At 51.9% G+C, this 22,884-nt stretch overlaps 1 protein-coding gene across 2 annotated transcripts in view; it reads right to left on the bottom strand.

The window, feature by feature from the left end:
- Positions 1–7,337: 7,337 nt before the first annotated feature.
- Positions 7,338–22,884, bottom strand: part of TNFRSF13B (TNF receptor superfamily member 13B) — a 35,710-nt gene continuing 20,163 nt past the window's right edge. The window contains exons 2-5 of one of the 2 annotated variants that reach the window (XM_059379402.1): positions 17,323–17,568; positions 8,325–8,501; positions 7,540–7,803; positions 7,338–7,436 (exon numbers count right to left, since the gene is read on the bottom strand). In XM_059379402.1, coding sequence (XP_059235385.1) covers positions 7,553–7,803; positions 8,325–8,501; positions 17,323–17,568 — 674 coding nt within the window. In that variant the 3' untranslated portion in view covers positions 7,338–7,436; positions 7,540–7,552. The remainder of the gene's footprint in view (positions 7,437–7,539; positions 7,804–8,324; positions 8,502–17,322; positions 17,569–22,884) is intronic. The other variant, XM_059379404.1, reaches the window with a different exon arrangement.

Below are 22,884 nucleotides of genomic sequence, written 5' to 3'. Positions count from 1 at the left end.
ACTGCGGGGGCTGTGCTGTTTATCGGTGGCTAAATGGCTCTCCAGTTAGACGACCCCTGAGCAGAGACTTGAGTGAAGTAAGAGACTGAGCATGGGCTATCAGACGTAGAACATTCCAGGTAAAAGGAAGAGCGTGTCCTTCAAGTTGGGGAAATTGAGGCTCAGAGGGACACCTTAGCGACCTCCCTTCAGTCAGCTGTCAGATCCAGCCCACACTGGTTGTTTCCCATCGATTCTAAAAGCCCCGTCTCTAAGGCTTGCAGGAGGGACATCGTATGACCGCTGCGTCTCTGACCTGTGCTGTGGCGGGTTCTCCCGAAGAGCCAGTGGAAAAATTCCTCTTGGTCTCCAGCCAGAATTTTTCATGCTTTCCATGCCAGTGGATTCACATGGTCTCTCTGCCCTGTCACGGGCATATCACTGCATATGCTAAAATGGCAGTTTTGGCTTCCCTAGTGTTTTAAATTGTAATTTTAACCTTTTCTGTGGTATAGTCTGGTGATTAAGAGACAGGATATGGAGCCACACTACCTGAGCATGAACCCTGGTTCTGGGTACTTTTGCATAAGCTACTTAAACTTTTGAGCCTCATTCATAAAATGGGGACACTAATAGTATCCTCTCATAGGATGATTATATGGGGAAAATTGAGTTAATTTATGGAAAGTGCTTAGGAAAAAGCTTGGCATGGAGTAGGAATTATATAAATACTTTTTAAAACCCCAAACCTGAGAACCAAGCTTGGGGCCCTCTGGGATCAGTGGTGGGTCTTCTACCTCAAAAGGGAAGTCCATACCAAGCCCATATGTCCATTTCCTAGGATAGGTTTGGGGTTTTTCCTTTGATTAGTCTATAAATGAGAGAGTGTGAACAGAAATTAGGAAGAAGAAACAAAGTATTTTACTAAGCAGATGTGGTACCTGTCTGGCCTGTTGGAAAGAGACTGAATGTCAGGGTAGGTGACATAGTCCGTTCTCCACCTGGAACCATTGGGAGCCTCATGATGCCTGGCCCTCCCTCCTCTTGAGAATCCAATTTAATTGGTCTGAGGCGTGACACAGGCATTGGGATTTTTTTTTTTTTAACAGATTTTTCTGCAGGGATTCTCACATTCAGCTAGGACTGAGAACAGCTGGCCAGATGTGCCAAGTAAAATATCAAGAGCCAGAGAAGCACAGCTGGAGGAAATCTCTCCTTCGTTCCAAAAATTAATTTTGAGATATTTCCCAAATCATTATCTGTAAGATTTTAGAAATTTTAAGAAATCAGGGTGAAGGGAAATTGTGGGAGGAAAGGGCTTCTGAGAAGGTAGCATTTGAGCTGAGCTTTGCCCGCTAGGAGCACCCACTCCAACCCAAGGAGAAGACGGAGGGAAGAGCACCCCTGGTGGAGGGAACAGCAACGGCAAAGGCCCCAGGGCAGGAGGCTGAGGGTGAGCGGGGCTGGAGGGTGGCGGGTGCCCAGAGTGTGATATGAGATGAGTTTGAGAGGAGGCCAGGGGCCAGAGCACATGGCATCAGAGGCCCTTGTAAGAGGTTGAGATTTTTTTCTGTGTTGAGAACCCATTGGGCGGTTTTAAGCAGTGAGAAGACAGGATGTCATTGATACGCTTGTAAGATCACTCTGGCTTCCGGGGCCACCTAGGAAGGAGAAAGCCAGAGAGAGGACCACACCCTCCCAAGTGATAATAGCGCCAGATAATCCACAAAACCGTATCTTCCTGGAGCCCATCTGAGAGGTGCCTGAAGTCTAAGGAGGGCGGCTGCCTCCAAGGAGAGCGGGGACACGAGCAGTGGCCACTGGTGGCCAAGCGCAGGGAAGACGGCAGAAACGCCGTGTGAAAGGGGCAGAGGAGGTCCTCTGACACCTGGAAGGATTCTGAAGGCTGAGTGCGGGTTAGCACAAGAGCACAGAACTTCCGGGACATCGAAGATAGGGAGTTGACAGGTTCTTGCAGGTTCTTGTCACAGACTTCCACTGGATCTCGTAAAAATATCGGGCACAGAGCAGAGGCTGCAGGAAGCCTCCCTCAGAGGTGCCCGCATGGGGCCCCGGCTGCTGGAAGTGTCCCCAGCCCCCTCCAGACTCTTCACCCCTAACAAACCTTAAGTGGAGGCATGCAGAGATGGTAGAGAGCTGAGCAGATAACAGGAATATTACAAACCCAGGACCCTTGCCATCAAGAAGATGGTAATCCCAGGGCGCTTGAAGCCAGCACGGCACAAAAGGCGAACGCACAGCAGCAAAACCCAAACCCAGCTCCACTCACAGCTTGGTCAACTCGACCCCTCACCCTGACAGCCTAGAGGAGAGCAGGCATGCCTGTGTCCCCGCACACACCCCTCTTCCTTCAGTCTGCCTACTGTGTCACGCAGACCTGGTGTTCGTTAGAAAGATTACAAGACGCAACCCAGTGCCAAGAGATAAATCCCTCCTCATAGCCGGAGTCAGAAGTGATCTGGATGTTGAAACTATTAGGCAGGAATCGTTCAAGAATTAAGATTCATACGTTGAGGGGCATCTGGGTGGCTCAGTGGGTTAAGGCCTCTGCATTCGGCTGAGGTCATGGTCTCAGGGTCCTGGGATCAAGCCCCGCATCAGGCTCTCTGCTCGGCAGGGAGCCTGCTTCCCCCTCTCTCTCTGCCTACCTCTCTGACTACTTGTGATCTCTCTGCCTGTCAAATAAATAAATAAAATCTTAAAAAAAAAAAAAAAAGGATTCATATGTTGAATTCGCTCATGGAAACTGTGGGATACATGCCTGGAGAGAAGGGCATGGGGCTGGGGTGTGGTGGGGCTTTCGCAGAGAGATGGAAGCTATTAGGGTCAAAGGGAAACTCTGGAATAAAAACCCATGTGATTGAGACGACGTCTCTCAGTAAGCTCAACACAGCTGAGGAATGAAGCGGTAAACTCGAAGGTCAATAGAATTTACCCAGACTGAACCAGAAAGAGAAAAAAGAATGGGGGAAAAACCCCAACAAAATAACAGGGCATCAGAGCTGTGGGATAATATCAAAGATTTGGAAGAGATAATGAATGGCATGTATATATGTCATATGCATAAATAATGAAATATATAATAGTTATATTTATATATAAATATATGATATTTATATATTATTTATAATGATGAAATAATAAAGATGTCAAGCTACAGATAAAAAAAAGTCTCAGCGAACCCCAAGCAGGATAAGTAAAAACCAAACCCAACCCAGGGCACCTGGGTGGCTCACACAGTCAAATATCCAACTCTTGTTTTTGGCTCACATCATGATCTCAAGGGCATGAGATCAAGCCCCATGGTGGGTTCTGTGCTGGGCTTGGAGCCTGCTTGGGATGCTCTGTCTCCCACTCCCTCTGCCCCTCCTCCCCTGTTCATGTGCTCTCTCTCTCTCTCTCTCTCTCAAAACAAAACTAAAACAAAAAAACAGGGATGCTTGGGTGGCTCAGTGGATTAAGCTTCTGCCTTTGGCCCAGGTCATGATCTCAGGGTCCTGGGATCGACCCCTACATCAGGCTCTCTGCTCTGCGAGCAGCCTGCTTCCCCCTCTCTCTCTGCCTACTTGTGATCTCTCTTTCTTTCTGTCAAATAAATAAAATCTTTTAAAAAACAAAACACGCCCAAAACCCTGAGCCAAACAAAAACTCCTAGACACAACATATTCTAACTGCTAAAAAGATAAGAAGGGCACCTGAGTGGCTCAGTTGGTTAAGCGACTGCCTTCTGCTTAGGTCATGATCTCAGGGTCCTGGGATCGAGCCCCGCTTTGGGCTACTTGGTTCTGCGGGGAGCCTGCTTCTCCCTCTGCCTCTGCCACCCCCACTGCTTGCTCTCTCTCTGTCAAGTAAAATCTTTAAAAAGTAAATAAAAAGGTAAGAAAAAGGAGAAAAAAATTGACAGCACAGATTACAAAGGAGCAAAGAGAGGAATCAGAGTAGATGTCTTTTCAGAGAATTTGCAAACCATGGATAACAAAATGCTGAAAGGAAAGAACTGGCAACCCCAGTCTATACCCAGGAACAAAAACATCTTTCAAAAATGCAAAAGAAGGGACGCCTGGGTGGCTCAGTTGGTTAAGCAGCTGCCTTCGGCTCAGGTCATGATCCCAGCATCCTGGGATCGAGTCCTTGCTCGGCAGGGAGCCTGCTTCTCCTTCTGCCTCTGTCTGCCATTCTGTCTGCCTGTGCTCGCTCTCTCTCCCTCTCTCTCTGATAAATAAATAAAATTTAAAAAAAATGCAAAAGAAACAAAGACTTTTCCAAACAAACAAAAATGGAGAGGATTCGTGTCCTGCAGACTTGCAGGACAAGGAATAAAGGAAGTTCTTCAGACAGAAGGAACATGTTACCAGACGCTCGGCTCTACACCAGACAGTGAGGGTTTCCGGAAACTAAGGTCAATTTAAAAGGCATTGCTTTTCTTATTTTCAATTGCTCTGAAAGGTACTGAACTTCTAGGGCAAAAATAGTAGTGATGTTTAAAGAGTTGACAGAACATGTAAGGAAAATGCATGAGAACGGCAACACAGGAGCTGGGGGCGTTGGGAGTCTACTGTTTTAAGGTTCTTATGCTCTACGCAAAGTGGTATTTTATTATTTGAGGGTTGATTGTGATGACCTAAGGACGGACCATTAAAAAAATTTTAAGAGGCATGGGTTGCCTGGGTAGCTCAGTCTGCTAAGTGTCTGCCTTCAGCTCAGGTCATGATCCCAGGATCCCGGGATCGAGTCCTGTGTGGGGCTCCCTGTACTTCTCCCTGTCCCTCTCCCCCTACTCCCACTCGTTCTCGCAACTTCTCTCTCTCTCTCAAATAAATACAATCTTTAAAAAAAAATTAAGAAGCATAAATAAAAAGATCAAGGTTCAGAGAAAGAGAGTAGAATGGTGGTTAGCAGGGGGTGGGGGATGGGGGCAGGGAATGGGGGGGGATGCTGGTCAAAGGGCGCAAACTTCCTATTATAAGAGAACACGTTCTGAGGATCTAATATACCACATGGCGACCACAGCAATAATACTGTCTTATCTACTTGAAAGTTGCTTAGAGAGTAGATCTTAGATGTTCTCACTACAAAAGGAGCGGAAATTCTCTGATGGGATAGGAGGGTTCACTAATGCTACAGCGGCCATCGTTTTGCAGTTTGTAAATGTATCAAATCATCACATTTTACAGTGTACACTTATACAATGTTACATGTCAATTATATCTCAATAAAGCTGAAGAGAGGAAAAAGATCAGTGTTGCCATGAATAGGGAAACGGCGGGAAAGGTTGGCAAGGTATGGCCCATGGTTCGAATCAGACCCGCCCCCTGTTTCTGGAAGTCATTTTATGGAGCACCGCCTTCCCTGCTTGCTACTGAGGCAGGGGCCGAGGGACTGTCCGGCCGCTGGAGCGGGAACTGAATGGTCCACAAGGCCCATGATATTGACTCTCTGATCCTTTCCAGCAGAGCTGCTGAGCCCCAGGCTAGGTGACAGGGGGGCAACAGATCCCCCAGGGGGTCCTGGAGCACACCCCGGGGAGGTGACCGCAGCCTGGCTCCGAGCCTATGACAAGTGGCAGGAATCAGAATATATGTTGGAGACAGAACTTTATCTGGAGCATGTATACAATGGACAGTATTTAGAGTTTCTGATTTACGATCTACGCAAGGGATCCCTGTCTTAAAACACACACACACTCCCAACAAACAGCAATTGCAAAACCGACCAAAACCAAGATGATTTTTGTCTGACAGCTGCCAGGGTTGGGCACTCAGCACCTGGCATTTTCCGCAGCCCTGGCTCCTCCAGTAGCACCAGAACCATCCCCCAGAGTCCCCAGGTTCGGACAGGCAAAGCCGGACCACAGGAGAACTGGACACCCGCACACCTGGGCGGCTCCCAGACATGCCATGACCTTGTCAGCGTGTGGGGACACCTACACAAGTTATAGCCTTTTAGTGACAACCCTGTCATTGGATAAACTACTTGCATGGGGTTGATGGCAGGAAATACTGCTGTTAGAGTGTCACCATTTGCCACATGGGGCCAACTGAGCGACAGAGGGACACACTCTAGAAACCCCAAATTCCTGTGTTAAGCCCCAACCCTCAGCTCCTGGAATGTGACTTTATTTGGACATGGAGTCTTTACACAAGTGCTAGAGGTAAATGAGGCACGGGGGCGGACCCTGATCCCATATGACTGGCTTCCTTACCTAAAGGACATAACTGAGCCTGGCCAGACTCAGAAGGCGAGAAGACGCAGGCTGAGCTGAGAGCAGCTGGGAACAGATCGGTCCCTCAGGGCTCTCAGAAGGCAGTGCTGCTAGCTCCGGGATCTCAGAGGATGCCCCTCTAGAAGGAGGGGACAGTGATTTTCTGTCCTTGAAACCACCCCGTGTGTACTGCTTTGTTCTGGCAGCCCCGGAACCGAAGCAGCCTGTTAGCCTGTGGAGGGTGGGCGGATGGCACATCGGGTATCCTGTCTACACCTCCCGAAGTGTGTTATGCGGACCTCTGATACATGTCGCTGTGCCAGGTAATCTTGGGTGCCACAGGGTGAATCATTTTACTCCACTTGACCATGTATTTATCTGACTGTATAAATGCTTCTAAGGATCGTTATGCATTTTAAGTGCGACTAAAATGTGGATTTCGATGCCACTAAAGAGAACTCTAAAATACAGGTAACATCTCAAGTGGGTGGGTGCTCACATATGACTGCTTTGTGTTAGCACGCATAAAATCTAGCACGGGGTCAGAGTAGGGCTAAAGGAAAAGGGGAGTCCATATAAAGATTCTTAAGAGTGCAGGTTGGTGGCTAGATGGGGCCAGAGGTGTGTGCAAAGGAAGCTGCTCCTGTTGGGGGCCAGGCTGAGAGCCTCGGGCTTTCACTCCAGAGGCCGGCTCTGGGCTCAGTCCTGTCCATCTCATGCCCCACTACACACCCACACTCTCACACACACATGCAAACCCATGCACACACGGCGCACTGCTTTCCCCTGCTGTGCCAAGCCTAAGGAGGCATGGTGGAGAATCTATTTTGTAAAAGGAATGCAGGGGAGCCCCGCCCTCCAGCAGGAGGACCACCGGCTTCCCCCAACTCTGGCTTTGCCTCTTAAACGGAAGCTCCTGCAGACTCCCCGCCCAGCGCGTACCCGCCGCTTCCCACCAGGCGTGGGTCCGCAAGCTGGGTGGGTCTTGAGCCTGGTGGGACTGTCAGCGGGCAGGTCCTCCGAAACCCGGCGGCGGCCTTGCGGTGGAGCCCTGAGCCCGCCGAGGCAGCGGGAGACGTGGGACGTCCAGAGGCATCACAGGGGAGACACGACCAAAAGCATGGATAGGGAGGAGTGGGCAGCCGCGGAAGGTTTTATTTCTAAAGAAGGGCTCTCGGGGACTCTGTCCATCAGGCATGGATAGCTTCACTACAGGTGTGTAGGTGAGGGTGACCTGCAGTGGAGACACGGGATAAAGACATGACAGGCCTCCTTCCCTGGCACCTCTCTCCCTCCCTCTCCACTTCTCTCCACCCCTGCCCCTCTCCCCATCTCACCCTTCCCCCCGTGTCACGCGGCAGGGCCTCCCTCCTCGGCGGGCGCGCACAGGACCTCAAGGCCGCCGCCTGGGGCTCGCGCGCAGGGCTGTGCGGTCGCTGACGGGCCGACGCGCGCCCACCTCCCCGAGGGCGCGGCGTCGGGGGTCCGGGACGCGCCCGCGCTCTCCTGGGTGGGCTGCCTGCGCTCCGGGAAGCAGAAGCTGCACGTCTCCACCGGCTCCGGCGGCGTGCCCGCGGCGCTTCCAGCTTCCATCCAGTGATCTGCGGGACAGGGAGAGGGCGATGGCGTTGGCTTTGGCCTTGGTCCCGACTCCTCCTCTACCGCCCTGTACCGAGGGCACAGGCTGCCAGGTTGTAGGGTTCCCGCAGACGGTAAACTGCCCTGCCCGTCCGCGCCCCACGCGCAGCGCCCCCTCCTGGCGCCGGCGCCAGCTCCCCTTCTGTTGGACAGGTTGGCTGACCTCCTCCCACACCCCCACCCCTCACCAAACCCTGAGGGGGACCGCCTCTTCCAGGTTTCAGCCCTGGAAGCCCTGCGCCCCTGCCAACCCCCTGGCCATCACCCTACACCCATCTTCCCTCAAGTGCCCCATCTCTGGTCTTGATGTTGAACCTGATTTCACCAAGACAGAAAAAGTGCCGCAGGGAGGTTCCCCACCAGGGTTTCTCAGGAAGGGCCGGCAACACGCTCTTCCCTTGGAAACAGGGCCAGTGCCAGGTCATGGGGATGGCCCGCAGCGGGTCTCACAGCAGTGGGAGTGTGCGGCCCACTTCTCGCTCACCCTTGGAGGACTTGGCCTGGGTCCGACATGGTGCCGCTGAGGGCTGGCAGGAGAACTGGTCCCCTCTCCTCTTGAGGAAGCAGGCCACGGCCAGGAGGAAACAGCAGACGATTGCACACAGGCAGAGTCCCAGTGTGCTGTAGACCAGGGCCAACTGGTCGGCGCTCAGCTTCAGCCCTGGGGGCGCCCCAAAACAGATGTGAGGCCCCAAGATCGGGAGAGGCCCTTCACTGTCTAGGGCTCTGCTCTGGAGTGTTCCCTCTTTCTTTTCCCTCACCGGGCCCAGGCAAGCCACGTGGCCACCGCATGCCCCCGGACAGAGCCCCCAGCCCCAGCATGCTGTCCATCTGTCTGGCTCCTGGAGAAGCTGGTTCCCTTCCTCTGAGGCTTGGCTGGTATGGACCCTTCTCTGGACTTTGTAGGAAATCAGCCGCCTGGACCCCAGGCTGGTAGGCCTCTCTCCCGAGAGCACAGAGCTGAGCCCCTTTGGGGCGGCCCTTGTGGCATTGGCTCTTGCCATAGGACATAGGCTGGGACAGTACCAGAGCTGGATAGATACATGACCAGACAATAATCCTGTCCTGACCTGGGCTTTCCTCCAAGAGGGGGCCTTCCTGGGGAAGCGTGCTTGGAGAAGGAGACTGGTCCAGTTGCTTCTGAGGCTGGGATAGCAAAGCATGGGGGCGCTGGGGAACGGGGCTGCTGGTCACTCCCCTTCTCAGGGCCTCGAGCCTCCGGCTTGGATGCGAAAGGAAGACTCAGCCCTGAACCAAAGTGCTGCTCTTGACATTTCTCCTGGATCCTGTCATCAGGACCCTTTCTAGGCCGCTGGGAAGGACAGAGGGGCTATAGTTGATTCCGGCATGTGATGAACTGAAGATGTGGACCACCCACAGAGCCCTTATATGGCAGCAGCACTTCCAGGAACATCTCCTCTAACTCCCTGCTCCTGTCAAGGCGGATGGACTAGCCCGCCTTCAGATCTTGAGATAGAGCTCCTATGCCATCACATTCCTCATTTGCAGCTCTGTGCGTTTGAGTATATCCACAAGGTCATGCGAGCGTCGCCGCCATCTGATTAGGAGACGTTTCCGCCACTGTGTACTCACGCACTAGCAGTCACTCCACATCTCCCCTGCCCTAGCCCCTGGCACCATGGCTCTCCCCTTGGTCTCTAGGATGTACCTATTCTGGATCTTTCCCGTGAATGGAATCATACAGTATGTGTCTGGCTTCTTAAGCTGCGTGTGATTTCAGGGCTGTTCCACACCGTCCTGCGTGTTAGGACTTCACTCCTTTCTACAGCCCGAGAATGTTCCATTGTAAGGTCATAACCCATCTTTCTCCGTTCCTCTGCCCACAGACGTTTGGGCCGTTGCCGCGATTTGCTGTTGTGAATAGGGCCGCCGTGAACGTTTGCAGACAAGTTTTCGTGGGGACGCATGTTTTCGGTTTTCTGCTGTGAGCCTAGGAGTGGAATCTCTGTCAGGTGGAAATTCTCTGGGTTTTTTGAGGACCCTCCAGACTGTCTTCTGCAGGGGCTGCCCCATTTGACACTCCATTTTGCAGGTGACAAAACAGATTTAAAGTCCCTCTGTTCCCAGTCACAGCTGTCCCTGGGAGCAGGTGTGACGGACTCGGGGCCAATGCGCAGGGCTGGCCACACGGAGGTGACAAGGACACCGCCCCTGACACGCTCCTCAGAGTCTCGAGTTTTGTAAAGTGACAGGGCTGGCAGGTGCCACCCTGACACTTATGGGGGAGACCAGGCGTTTACAGAGGGAGTCTGGGTGCTCTGGGCAGCACTGTCCCTCTCGTTCCTTCCCTGGAGCTCAGGGAGGCCCAGAGGAGGGGGAAGCCTCTCCAAGCACGCTTCCCCAGAAAGGCCCCCTTTCCTTGGAGGAAAGCCCAGGTCAGGACAGGATTACTGTCTGGTCATGTATCTATCCAGCTCTGGTACTGTCCCAGCCTATGTCCTATGGCAAGAGCAGACGACAGCCACAAGGGCCCCCCAGTGGGCACCCTATGTCGGTGCTGCAGATCTGGAGACTGAGGCCTTCAGGGACAAGAGGAACAGGGCGTAGTACAGAGCTGGCCGACTGACTCTGCACTTCCCAGCTCCCAGGCCTTTCTGTCTGCCTACCTGCTGCTACTCGCCTCTGGGACACTATGACAGCATCCTCCCACTGGGTGCGCAGGGGAGAGGCTGGTGGCCTGTATTCACATCAGGGACCCAACGCTCAGCCACCAGAGTGTGAAGCAACAATGGGCTGCTGTGCGGGCTCAAGGATAGAGTCCGAACATCTGCGCAGTGTCACATGTTCTCAGTGCCATTTCTAGCACCGAGACCTGGCAGCGAGTGTTCACAGATGGTCCCCAAAGAGCCGGCTGCCCACAGCCTGCCCCCCACGTCAGGGCCAGGCTGGGCCTCCCTGAGGTGGCAGAACCATGTGCGCCCTCTGAAGGCCGGGGAGCCCCTTCTTCTGCTCTCCTGGGAGCCCCGGCCACCGCGTGAGAAGGCCAGCTGAGAGGGTAGTGGAGACGCCACATGTGGAGACGCCACGTGAGAGGGTGGGCCCTGAGACTGAGGGAGGGGCGGGGCGTGGCCACCCCAGCATCAGAGCCTCCAGGTGACCCTATGCCCCTGCCCCCCATCTGTTTGAGGCTGCACAGGCAGCCCAAGCAGACGCCAGACCTGCCCAGCTGAGCCCAGGAACCCACAGAACCAAGCGAGATAATGAAGGGGTTATTTGTAGGCCACTAAGTTTTCCGAGGCAACAGTAAACACCCAGACTGTGCTCCTGAGCGGGGGAGGGGCTGTCCCAGCTGCTCTACACCCCTCTGCCCCCACCAGCGATCGGAGGCTTCCTGGGGCCAAGGGGACCAGCTCGTGCTGGGGACCGGCCCCCAGGACACGCTTTACAGAGCCCCTGACCCAGGAAGGGAAGAGCGGATTGAAAGTACAGGGGTCCTCTCCCACCTGACTCACAAGAGCACCTCGTTTGGGGAGACAAGTTTGAGGGCTGGAACCAGCTACCAATGTCGAAAACACACTTTCCTGATGTCCATGGATTTGCTGACTTCACTTCCTGGCCACATCCCACCCCCCCACACACAGATGGTCCCTGGAGCCTTGTTCAGAGCAGTGGAAGCCTGGGTCAGCCTCAGACGGACCAAACCCCAGGAGATACTTAGTGAAAGTGGGAGGTGGCTCTTTGGATGCCGGCGGTGCTGTGAACCACATAGGGAGCTGTAGCCGGGCCTTAGGTAAGGAAAGGGGGGAAGTCGGTTCCACGCTCAGTGCGGAGCCCAACATGGGGCTTGATCTCACCACTCTGACATCAAGACCTGAGCTGAGATCAAGAGTTGGAAGTTCAATCAACTGAGCCACTCAGGTGTCCCTCCTGTTCTTCTTTTAATTTGTGTGTGCCATCTATTTAAACAGGAAAACAGTTGAAGCTCCTCTGGACACCCACATGTCCAACGAGCCATGTAAAAGGCCAACCAGAAGGACGGGATGGGGGCAGGGCTGGGGTGGGGGGGTGAGGAGGTGTCATATGTTCCCAGACACTGGCGGGCCCACTGATGGGACAGCTGTCCCTTGCTGCCTTCTGCACCACCCAAATGGGCCACGGCATTGGGTCTGACAGCAGAGAGCATCAAGTCTCCTGGGTGCGGAAGGCATGTGTGTGCCCTTATCTGCTTTCCTTTGGTCAATCGCAAAGTTTTCTCTTGGGTCACGACCTCAGAAGTCACCTTCTGTTGGTCCTCGGTGACCTGGCCCTCTCAGGACAGAGAGGTCTTTCCCCATACTTCTCTGTCTGCTGACCCCAGGAGCAAAGGGGGACAGTCAAAAGTTTTTGCGAGAAAAAGGGTTGCATTCTCTGTCCTTGTCGGAAGATCAAGTCCTAGGGACAGCCGCCGCAGGTGCAGTTCCCGAGAACCACCACCAGAGGGCAGCGCACACAGCGGCTTGGGAGCCAGGCTGGCCCCAGTCCAGGGACAGTTTATTTCCAGACTGGTTTTTGTTTTTGTTTTTTGTTTTACTGTCTTCAAAGACATCTCATATCTAAAAACAGAACTTCTCCCAGACTGCTGCGGTCCCCGGCTCAGGCTCAGGCTGGCCAGGTGGTCGGGGTTATGACTCGCCACTTTGAGGCAGAGGGGTGTGTGGTGGCCCAGGGCCGAATGTCCACCTTGAGACGGGGTTTCCTGCAGTGAGTGTGAGTCTCATTCTCCTGTCACTGGGGGGCCTGCAGATGGCTGTATCTGTGGGCCTTTCCCATAGACACCCCACCGTGGGGTCTGTGTGTGCTTGTGTGTGTGACACTAGGTTGCCGTTTTGGGAGACGAGTTTGGGAAAGGATGGGGGGCATCCCCTACTCCACTCCCCACCCCCATCGGGGTCTGGGATCCTGGAGTCCCCCTTCTTTCTGGTGCCACCTGCTTCTGCTGGTGGAAGGGCAGCAGGGCATGGGGGATGACTCCCTCCCAGCCTCACCCCTGGCTCCCCGTTCAGCCTCCCTCTCCCTGGCCCCTGGGCCAGGCCCCCTGGTCTTTCTGTTTGCTCAAAGGTTTAACAAAGGAAGCCCCGTTCTGCCCCTGGGCCCCCTCCAGCCACGACCTGTTCCTCCCTTCCCTTCTCAGCCCGATTTTTAAGACCAACCTCAGGGCCACCCTGTCTATATTCGGGCCCCACACATAAGGAACCCTTGAGCAACTCCTGAGACAAAAGCGTGGTCCTCCGCGACCCCGAAATGCTGACTGCCGGCTGTTATGGACCTGACACCCCCCACCCCATGAAAACACGGCTGTTTCCCACCCTGCACACATGACCTGCAGGTTCATGAATCTCTTCCTTAAATGCCTGTTGTGCTTCCATTTTGCCAAGCCCGTGATCCTGCTGGGACCACCCTGTGCCTTTTCTCCCTGGGGTGCTTGTACCCCAAAGCTCAGTGCTCCGCCACCATGCTGGATGCCGCTGCCCCTCGGGTCCTGCACATCCTCACCTCCTCTGCTTTCAGTCCCCCTGCCTGTGACCTTCATGGGAGGCTCTACGCTCTAGGCCATGGCGTCCTAAGCCACTCAGTGAACACAGGGGGTCTTGGAGGGCAGCCTGCGCTTCCGGACCCCCACTCTGCTTCTGTGTGTTCCCATCTGGTGGAATTAGGTTAAAACGGACTAGGAGATGCTAAAGGCCTGATGAAGGATGATACGCATGAGCCGGAGAGGGAGAGGTCTGGCTTCTTGGCCTCAGGAACAGTGAGAGAGTGTCTCCTTGCCCTGCCCCCCGTCATTTCCTCAGGTCAGGACTGCCTCCACCTACGCACACCTGAAAATGGCCCTTCAGAGGGTCCTCTGGCCTCTTTGTGGCCAGAACTGCTGGACATCTGCAACCTTCTCTGTGCTGGGACCTATTCCTTCCAGAACTTTCTTCCTTATTTGCCTTTGTGACATAAAGTCCTCTGGGTTCTGCTCTGACCTCCTTGACTACTCCTTTCCAGTGTGTCTGGGGGACCCTCTCTGACCCCTCAGAGGCAACCCCCCCCCCCTTCCACCACCTATAGAATTTCCCTCTCAGTCCTTTTCTGTGCACACCTCTTGGGTGCCTGGGGCATCTTTTCCGTTCTTGGAAAAATAGCTGCTACTCCATAAGCCCATGAAATTCAAGTTCTCTAGTGAAATGCTCCCTAGAGGTCTGGACCTATGTGAGGGTCCTGGCTTCCCTTGAGGCTGGCATCACCCTCCCATGGGGAGACCCAACTTGGAACTCTTGGTCCTTCTGGTTCTCCCTCCCTTGACCCTGGTTTCTTCCCTCCCCGCAAAGAAGTGCCCCCTCATAACCTGCAACTATGACCTTATTTGGAAAAACAACAACAACAACAACAACTTTGTGTATTTAAGTTAAGGATCTCAAAGAGAGATCATCTGGATTAGGATGGGCCCTAAATTCAGTAACAAGCACCCTTATAGGTGAAGGAGAGAAGACAGACACACAGCGAGGCTGTGCGAAGATGGACTCAGAGACCAGAGGGCGGCCACCACAGACTAAGGCGGTCCTGGGGCCACCAGAAGGAAGGAGCCTCCCCAAGAGCCTTGGGGGAAGCGCAGGCCTGCCTACTTCTGGATATTAGCCTTCTGGCCTCCAGAATGCTGAGAGAGGACATTCGTGTGGTTTTAAGTTCCCAGTTCGTGGCACAGTGTTAGAGCAGCTGCGGGAAGCTAACACAGCCGACCCAGGACGGGACCGCCTTCTGCTCTTCCCGCCCGACGAGGCCCCATGCCCCCAAATCTCAGAGCCATTGAGGCCTCAGGAGAGCCCGTGAGGGAGGTGCTGTCATGATCACTACAGGTGGGGACAGGTAGGCACACATGGTCCAGAAGCTTCCCTGGATCCAGGCGCCGGCAGGCTTGGGGGGGCCCTGCTCCCAACACACCTGGAGCACTTAAACTGTGACTCAGGAGGCCCCTGGATAGAATCTGGGGGCTCCGTGGACTTGGATGAGAAAGGCACGTTTTCGGCTTCACTGACAGCCTGCTGAAGGTCAGTCTTTGCTTCCCCTGTCCATGGAGGCCACAGCTCCGAGTGGCGGGATCAGGACCGTGGCTTTGTCCATGGCACAGCGCGGGGTATCTGTGCACCCCACGTGCTCGCTCCCGCAAGCTGCGCCGTCGGCCTGCGCTCCTTGGGGGCTGGAGGTCCGCCATCCCCCAGTCCACTGCTCCGTTATGCCATCTGAAGCTTTCACAGAGAAGCACCAAGATTCATCCTGACCTTCCAGTTTGCACAATACTTTGGTAATCCTTTGATTTAATATTTACTTCGATCTCATGTTTCCCAGAAACAGGCTCTAGGGGCCCCTGCTGCCTTCACCAGTGTCCACCCTTCAGGGGTTCCGGGGATCCCCCTGCAGCCCAGTCTGTACCCTCTTGTCTATGGCTGCCTCTGCCTCCAGGAGCGCATCAGTGGCCCCAGCCTGGCCGATAGGGCCATCTGATCCTCTCCCAGAGCCCCGGGATGCTCCACTGCTCCCCCTGCCCCTGACTCCAGTGCCCACTTCCCCTTCCCAAGAAGTCTGTTCAGGGAGAAGCAGACACTCTCTCCACCTAGTTCACCCCTGCGTGTCTCCCTGGCTAACAGCCAGACACCGAATGTTGACCTGGAGCTCCCCACTCTGGCCCACAGTGGGGCAAGCTGCCTGGAAAGACCAGGGGCTCGAGCTTCTAGAAGATTCCAATCACGCATGTCCCCCTGCACCGGGGACCTCTCACCCCTGGCCACGAAACCCCAGGCAGGCTCCCTCCCCTTGCTTTCAGGCCATTGTCACTGCAGCCTCATCGGGTACACTCTTGGCCAGTGTGTAGTATCATCAATTTCAACAGCCAAAGTGTTCACACTTTCCGGGGGGGGGGGGGTCCCTCCTGCTTCGGCAGAGTGACCACCACGTCCCGCCTGAGGCTAGGAGCCCCTGACGCAGGGACTTAGTGTCAGTCTCCTCGGATTTGCCTTATAGCACAAAGCTCTTGTCCCCCCCTTCATGGCACAGCAACCTGATTCCTCAGAGCATCTGTAATATGCTGTTCCCTCTGCCTGGAAAGCCCTTCCCCCACCTTGTCTCTTACACAAAGTTTCCTTTGACACGAGCAGTTGCGTAGGTTTGGTGGGTACTCACAGATTCTGACGAGTGTTCTCTTATAATCTTCACAACTCCATGAAGATACATGATCTCATTCGTACAGAATCAAGGCTCAGAGAGGTTAAGTAACTTGCTCAAGGTCACACAGTTAGTGGGGGAACCAGGGACTGACTCCATGGCTTCTACCATTACCCTAGTCTGCCTTGCCTCCCATCACACCCCTGGCTGGGTTTTGTTGCGACCACACACTGAGATTAATGTTTCATTTGCCCAAGTCGGGCATTGTCTGTCTCTACCATTAGACCGCAGCTTCTGTGGGGTCAGGGACAGGATTTTCCTGGTTTTGCCGCCTTGCCCATGCACAGCAAACCCTCACAGTTATGTGTCCGATGAAGAAATGGCAGTCTGGAAGGACTGCAGAAAGAGCTGGGGAGGGGTTGAGGGGAGGTCTGGACTTAGCAGGGGGATGGCAGGATTTAGGAGCCCACAAGGGGGCCGGGATCGCATCAGCTCCACCCCCAGCAGCAGCCAGAGGCAGCCTGATCCCACGGCGGCATCCCCCAGACCATGCTCTCCAACAGGTCCCCCCACCTGGCTTTCCAGGGGTGTGACCCTGGTACTGCCTGCTTCTGGTCCACACCACGTGCAGCCTCTGCCGCACCAGCACACCAAGGGTCAGAGGAGAATGGACCAAAGCCCCAGATCTCTGGGGAGACTCAGACCACAGCCACACAGTCATTAAGGCATGGAGTCCCTTGGGAAGGCATGCGGTATCCCTGGCTATGGTGTGGTAGGAGTGGGAGAGCGAATGCCACAGGCTCAGACATGACCTGCCCTGTTGACCCCACTGGACCCCGCCATGTCCTTACACACCCCCACCACACATCCTGGGGTATAGCCCTGGAGCCATCATGAGGCTCCCGGCTTCCACCCGCTGCCCTCCAGAGATAAGCTTGACTGGGAGTTGCAAACAGCAATAGCTAATCATGTCCCAGGGGCAGCAGGTTACCCTCAGGAAGTGACAATCCCATGAACGCTGCTCTGGATCTTTTGCTCCTGCAGAGCGAGTAAACTTTGGGACCCATCAACTTGGCCTGAATCCCAGCTCAGCATTGCTCATGCACTCACTTACGCCTCTCAGCAAGTCCACCTTCTTTTCCTCCTGCATTCTTCTGGCCCACAGACTTCTAAATATTTTGCCTAAATTTTTTTCTATCCTGTGATGACCCTCCTCTGCCTTCTGGCCATTTGCCTGGACTTTGGACGTCCTGCTTTGCAGACCGTTCTTATTTAGGCCTGGCACCTAACCTTCCACCCACTGTGACCCTCAGACACCATCAAGTCAACCTCAGAGGGCTTACCTGGGCCTGCCTCTGAGCCTCTGTGCTCTGTTCCCTGGTACCTTCCCAAGTCATCTGACCTGGTTTCGGCTTCCCCAGACCGCTGTCTCTTGAGCTCTGGTGGGAGGTTCACATGGCTCCTGAACTTGTTCTCACAGAAGTATGTGCACTGCTTGGGGTGACGTCCACAGACAGAAGCACAGCTGATGCAGTCCTTCAGGAGCTGATCATAGTACCTGCCTTCCTCCTTGCGGCAACTGAGCGACTCTGGGAGGCAGAAATGAGTGATGTTATCAGATGATAGAGACCTGTAGGCCCTGTGAAGTTGGCCTTCAAGGGTATCACAGTTTAAAATTTAAAAAATCACAGTTCAATTCCCCAAAGGTAATTCCAGAGTAATGCAAGTCCTTTCCCAATATGTAAATGGAAGGCTATCCATTGTCCTCTAAGTACTGTTTTAGCCACAATATATACTTTGATATGTAGTATTTTTCCTATACTATTTATATTTTTACTTTTCATTAATACTGCTTCTTTGACCTACAGATCATTTGGAAGTACATTTCTTATTTTCTAAACATATAAGAATTTTCTAGTTATCTTTTAAAATTGAAATCTAGGTTATTAAATTATCACATATGTTCTTTACTTGCATTTTTCAAACTTCATAAAGGAAGAACATAGTTCATATTAACATAGGATTGGAGGAGGAAGCCAACAACCACCTTGGCAGCTTGAGGGAGGAGGTTGGAAGAAAGTTGGGAAAGCTCACACTAATAGTGTTTCTTCTGTCTTAATGAATGAGAATTATAAGAGCTTAAACAGACATCAGTGCCAAGGAGCAGAAGCCAGGCACCCTAAAGCCCAATCATACTCGCATTAAGAGAGCAGTTTTGAATGCATAACAGAAATCTGTACTTTCACAGGGCAAGCTTCCCTTGTCTTTTTTTTTTTTTAAAGGATTTTTTCTTTATTTATCTGACAGAGATCACAAGTAGGCAGAGAGGCAGGCAGAGAGAGAGGAGGAAGCAGGCTCCCTGCAGCACAGAGAGCCCGATGTGGGATTCAATCCCAGGACCCTGGGATCATGACCTGAGCTAAAGGCAGAGGCTTAACCCACTGAGCCACCCAGGTGCCCCTTCCATTGTCTTTAAAATAAGATTCTATTTATATGAAAATGTAACTCACATAGGGGATTTTAGGGGCACATTTCAGAGGCAGTGCAAGATAGAGGCTAAGAACATAGCCTTTAAGGCCAAACAGATTTGAGAGCATCCCTAGTCTACCCGTTGAGGTTGTGGGGTCTTAGCCTCTCTGTGCCTCAGTTCCCACATTTCCAAGACAAAGGTTGATTTCTTAAAGTTACTATGAGGATTTGAAGTTCCTGGCACAGTGTCTGACACATAATAAGTAAATGCTGGGTTAATGGAAGGTTTGAGTAAAATATTTGTTTGTGCCTCTTTGCAACACAAAGACATCAACTCTTCTGTCTTTAAAAGAGTAGAGGAAAAAGACCATGAAGATGATAAAACTGGGACCTCAGGGAAGATTCAGGTGGGATCAGTGATCTCTTCTTGCCCTGGCTCTGCCCCAAGGTTCTACTAAGCCACATAGGACCAGTGTCGTTGCCACTCATGAGACAGAGTTGACGGGAGGACAGTGGTGTTTCCAGGGTTTTATGTGTGACCTCCTTCCCTCCTCAGGCCCCCAGTGTGGCTGTTGCAAGTGGTGTCTGAGCTCCCCAGACCACCAACCCTCACTGCCAACCTCATGAACTTCCCTTCTGGGCCTTGATATTCCCTGTTGTATTTTCCCACCTCCATGCCTTTGCCCACACTGGTCCTTCTTCCAGGAGTGCCCTGCCCTGCCCCATCTGACTGCCACATCTACAAACTCTAAACAATTTATCTCAGGTGGCATTTACTCCAAGAATATTTCCCTGCCCCCCAGCCCATCAGCCAGAGGTGGTCTTTCCCAACTGTAGCATTTGATGCAACTTTATCTTTCTCATTTGAAATATAGTTATTTCGCCCATTAGGTGATAACTCCCTTGAAGAATCATGTCAGTTTCCTATTTTCAAGAAGCTAGAGAGTTCCATGAATATTTGTGGAGTGATTTGTGGATATTCTACTTCATTAATGGATAGTGGAGATACTCTCAGTCAGTTAAGTGTCTGCCTTTAGCTCAGATCATAATCCCAGGGTCCTCGGATTGAGCCCTGCATCAGGCTCTCTGCTTAGCAGGGAGTCTGCTTCTCTTTCTCCTACTCCCTCTGTGCTCTCTCACCCTCTCTCAAAGAAATACAGTCTTTATTTTTTATTTTTTTTAAGATTTTATTTATTTATTTGACAGAGAGAAATCACAAGTAGTCGGAGAGGCAGGCAGAGAGAGAGAGAGGAGGAAGTAGGCTCCCTGCTGAGCAGAGAGCCCGATGCGGGACTCGATCCCAGGACCCTGAGATCATGACCTGAGCTGAAGGCAGTGGCTTAACCCACTGAGCCACCCAGGTGCCCAGAAATACAATCTTTAAAATAAAATACACAAGCAAGACAATAGCTGGGGAATAAAAAGGCAAAAATTTTAACACTAATAATGGGTAGATAGGAATTTATTATTTTATCCTCTCTGTGATAATTCCTATAAGAAAGACTTTCAAAAGACAATCAGAACAGAGAATGACAAAGGAGGTCCTCATTCTTATTGGGCAGTCAGATAAGACCTCTGACATTTGGCCTCAGACCTGAAGGTTGAGTAGGAGGGAGCTGAGGAACCTTAACAGGGAAATGCATTCCACGCATAAGGTACAACATGTGCAAAGACCCTGAGGCAGGAAAAAACAGCATGTTCAAGAAGCTGCAAGGCGGTCAGTGTGGCCAGAGCAGAAAGACTGAGGAGTAAAGGGATTTAACATTGTACATCTCCTTTCATGACCTCCTTCTCAGCCACCCAACTGCAATGGGGACTGAGGGACCTCTGGGTGGTGGTGGGGGGAACGGGGTGATCCAGCCCATGGGACTTGAGCCCCAGAACTCACTGCAGAATGCTGCACACGTGCGTGGAAACTGATGGCTGCAAATAGGTTTGCAGGAGAAGCAGATGTTCAGCAGAGAATCCCAGTACTGTTCTTCAGGGCACAGCTCCATGGCCATCCTCCTTCACAAGCCCTGTGGAGCCGAGAGGCAAGGAGCATGAGAGCTTGAGGGCAGCTGGCATCCTGCTGCAGGTCAGAACCCAGACAGCCACTCCCACTCACGTTCCTACTCTGTCTCAGCAAGCAGAGGGAACCAGACAAAGCTAGCTTCCAACCCCAACTGCACTTGCTGGGTGACCTGCGGCAGCCATCTCGCTTCCTTGAGCCCCAGTTTCCCCATTTGTGATACAGCTGTTCTGAGCCTCCCTCTCTCACAACATCTGTGCCTTTCTCAGCCCTGTTCTTTGCCCTCTTAAATGTGCCTCTTTCTACCACAGTACCTTTGCACAAAATGCTGTTCTCTTTGCATAAAATGCTCCTCCACTGGTTATTTCCTCCTGATCCTTTAGACCACTGTTAAAATTTTGTTTCCTCAGGAAATCCCGATTCTCTTCTCGGATTACGACATGCCCCTTTTTGTGAACAGTGATGTGCCCCTTACTTGTCACTGTTTTCACTTCATTTTTATATGTGTGACTATTGGATCCTGTCTCCCCAATTAACTGAGCGCCGTGCAGGCAAGAACTCTTAACTTTTTTTCACCCTGGGTTCTCAGAATCAGGACAGAGTTGGTGCTCATTAACTGAGTAAAAAGAAAAGCAGATCTAGCCAATGTCTAGCAAATAGCATGCATTCAATAAGTGTCTATTTATTTCCCTTTTTCATTTTTACTGAGGTAGGAAACACATACAATGATATGTGTAAAGTGCACACATCTGAAGTGTACAGCTTGATGAGTTTTTCCATACGTACACACCTGTGTCACTACAACCCACATCAAGGTACAATTTATAGACATTTCTTGCACCCTACGGACTCCCTTGGATTGCCTTCCATCTAATACTTTCAGAGGTTACTTCTACTCTGATTTTTTTTAAAAAAAGAATTTCAGCCATTATTTTTTTTAAAAAGATTTTATTTGTTTATTTACTTATTTATTTATTTGACAGAGATCAAGTAGACAGAGAGGCAGGTGGGGAGGGGGGAGCAGGCTCCCTGCTGAGCAGAGAGCCCGATGCGGGGCTCGATCCCAGGACCCTGAGATCATGACCTGAGCTGAAGGCAGAGGCTTTAACCCACTGAGCCACCAAGGCGCCCCTCTACTCTGATTTTTATCACTGTAAGTTGTTAATATTGCCCATTCTTGAACTTCTGTGTCTGGTTTTGTGGCTCCACAAAGTATCTGAGACACATCTCTGTCAAGGCTCTGTCATTTATTTTGTATTACTGAGTCTTCCATTATATAAATGCATCAACTTTTCTACAGTTTTCTGCCTGATTTCATGATATTAGCTTCACCAACAATGTCTCCTTTTAAACATTTTTCAGGTCTGTTTGTTTACTCTTTAATGAAAGTAAGCCGAGAAGAGACTGGTGGTTTCTAGTTTAACGTGGCAGCTTAAACACAGGGGCTTATCTTCCTTCCCTCTTGAAACCCTACTAAAAGGACAAGAAAAAGATATTTGTCCTTAAAGAGAAAGACAATAGATGGGGTGCCTGGGTGGCCCAGTGGATTAAGGCTCTGCCTCCAGTTCAGGTCATGATCTCAGGGTCCTGGGATCGAGCCCCACATCGGGCTTTCTGTTTGGCCAGAAGCCTGCTTCCTCCTCTCTCTCTGCCTGCCTCTCTGCCTACTTGTGATCTCTTTCTGTGTTAAATAAATAAATAAAATTTTAAAAAAAGAGAGAGAGAGCGAGAGAATGGAAAAAAGTTATTGCAGCAGAGGACAGATGTGAGCAACATTTTTGGGATACAGAAAGCATGTGAACTGGGACTGTTTTCAGATAAAGATCTTTCCCTTTTGATGCCCACAGAGAAAAGGAAGATGATTTGAGCCACAGAACCCTAGGAAGTCTCTGGAATTGGACGCACCAAGTATCTCTGACAGTTGGGGGTGGGAAGACAAAACAATGTAAGGAAGACTGGTTGGAAATTTATATAAAGAAGGCTTGACCCCAGCCAGATCCCATCTCCAGACAGGTAATGGCCTCTTGACAACCCAAGCAAAAGATTAGTGGTCTTCTCTGACATAGCTGAGGGTAGCCATAAGGTCCACTCTCTCCAAAACACAACCTAAGGAGTGTTGTGGCCAGGTTTTAAAAAATATCTCCTTCCCCATCCTGCAACTGGCAGGAAATCAGCAGACTCTGGAAAAACTGACCCAAAGGAAAAGACCTAAAGGCACTGACTAGGAGATTCTCTCTAGAAAATGACCAGCTTTTCTGCTTGACCATCTGAGAGCAAAGCTTCTACATTAACAACCTCATTTGTTTACCCAGAACTTCTGATCAGCTGTTTCTGCCTCAGTCTAAGTTGTGAACCAAGAACCAACCACATGTCACCTGATATTTGAGCACACCCTCTACATGGAAGAGAATTCAAACGAAGTGGG

The sequence above is a fragment of the Mustela nigripes genome, chromosome 16 (genome assembly GCF_022355385.1).
Source record: "Mustela nigripes isolate SB6536 chromosome 16, MUSNIG.SB6536, whole genome shotgun sequence".
NCBI classification, from domain to species: domain Eukaryota; kingdom Metazoa; phylum Chordata; class Mammalia; order Carnivora; family Mustelidae; genus Mustela; species Mustela nigripes.
Note: the sequence above shows the minus strand (reverse complement) of the source record. Positions and strands in the feature narration are given on the sequence as shown.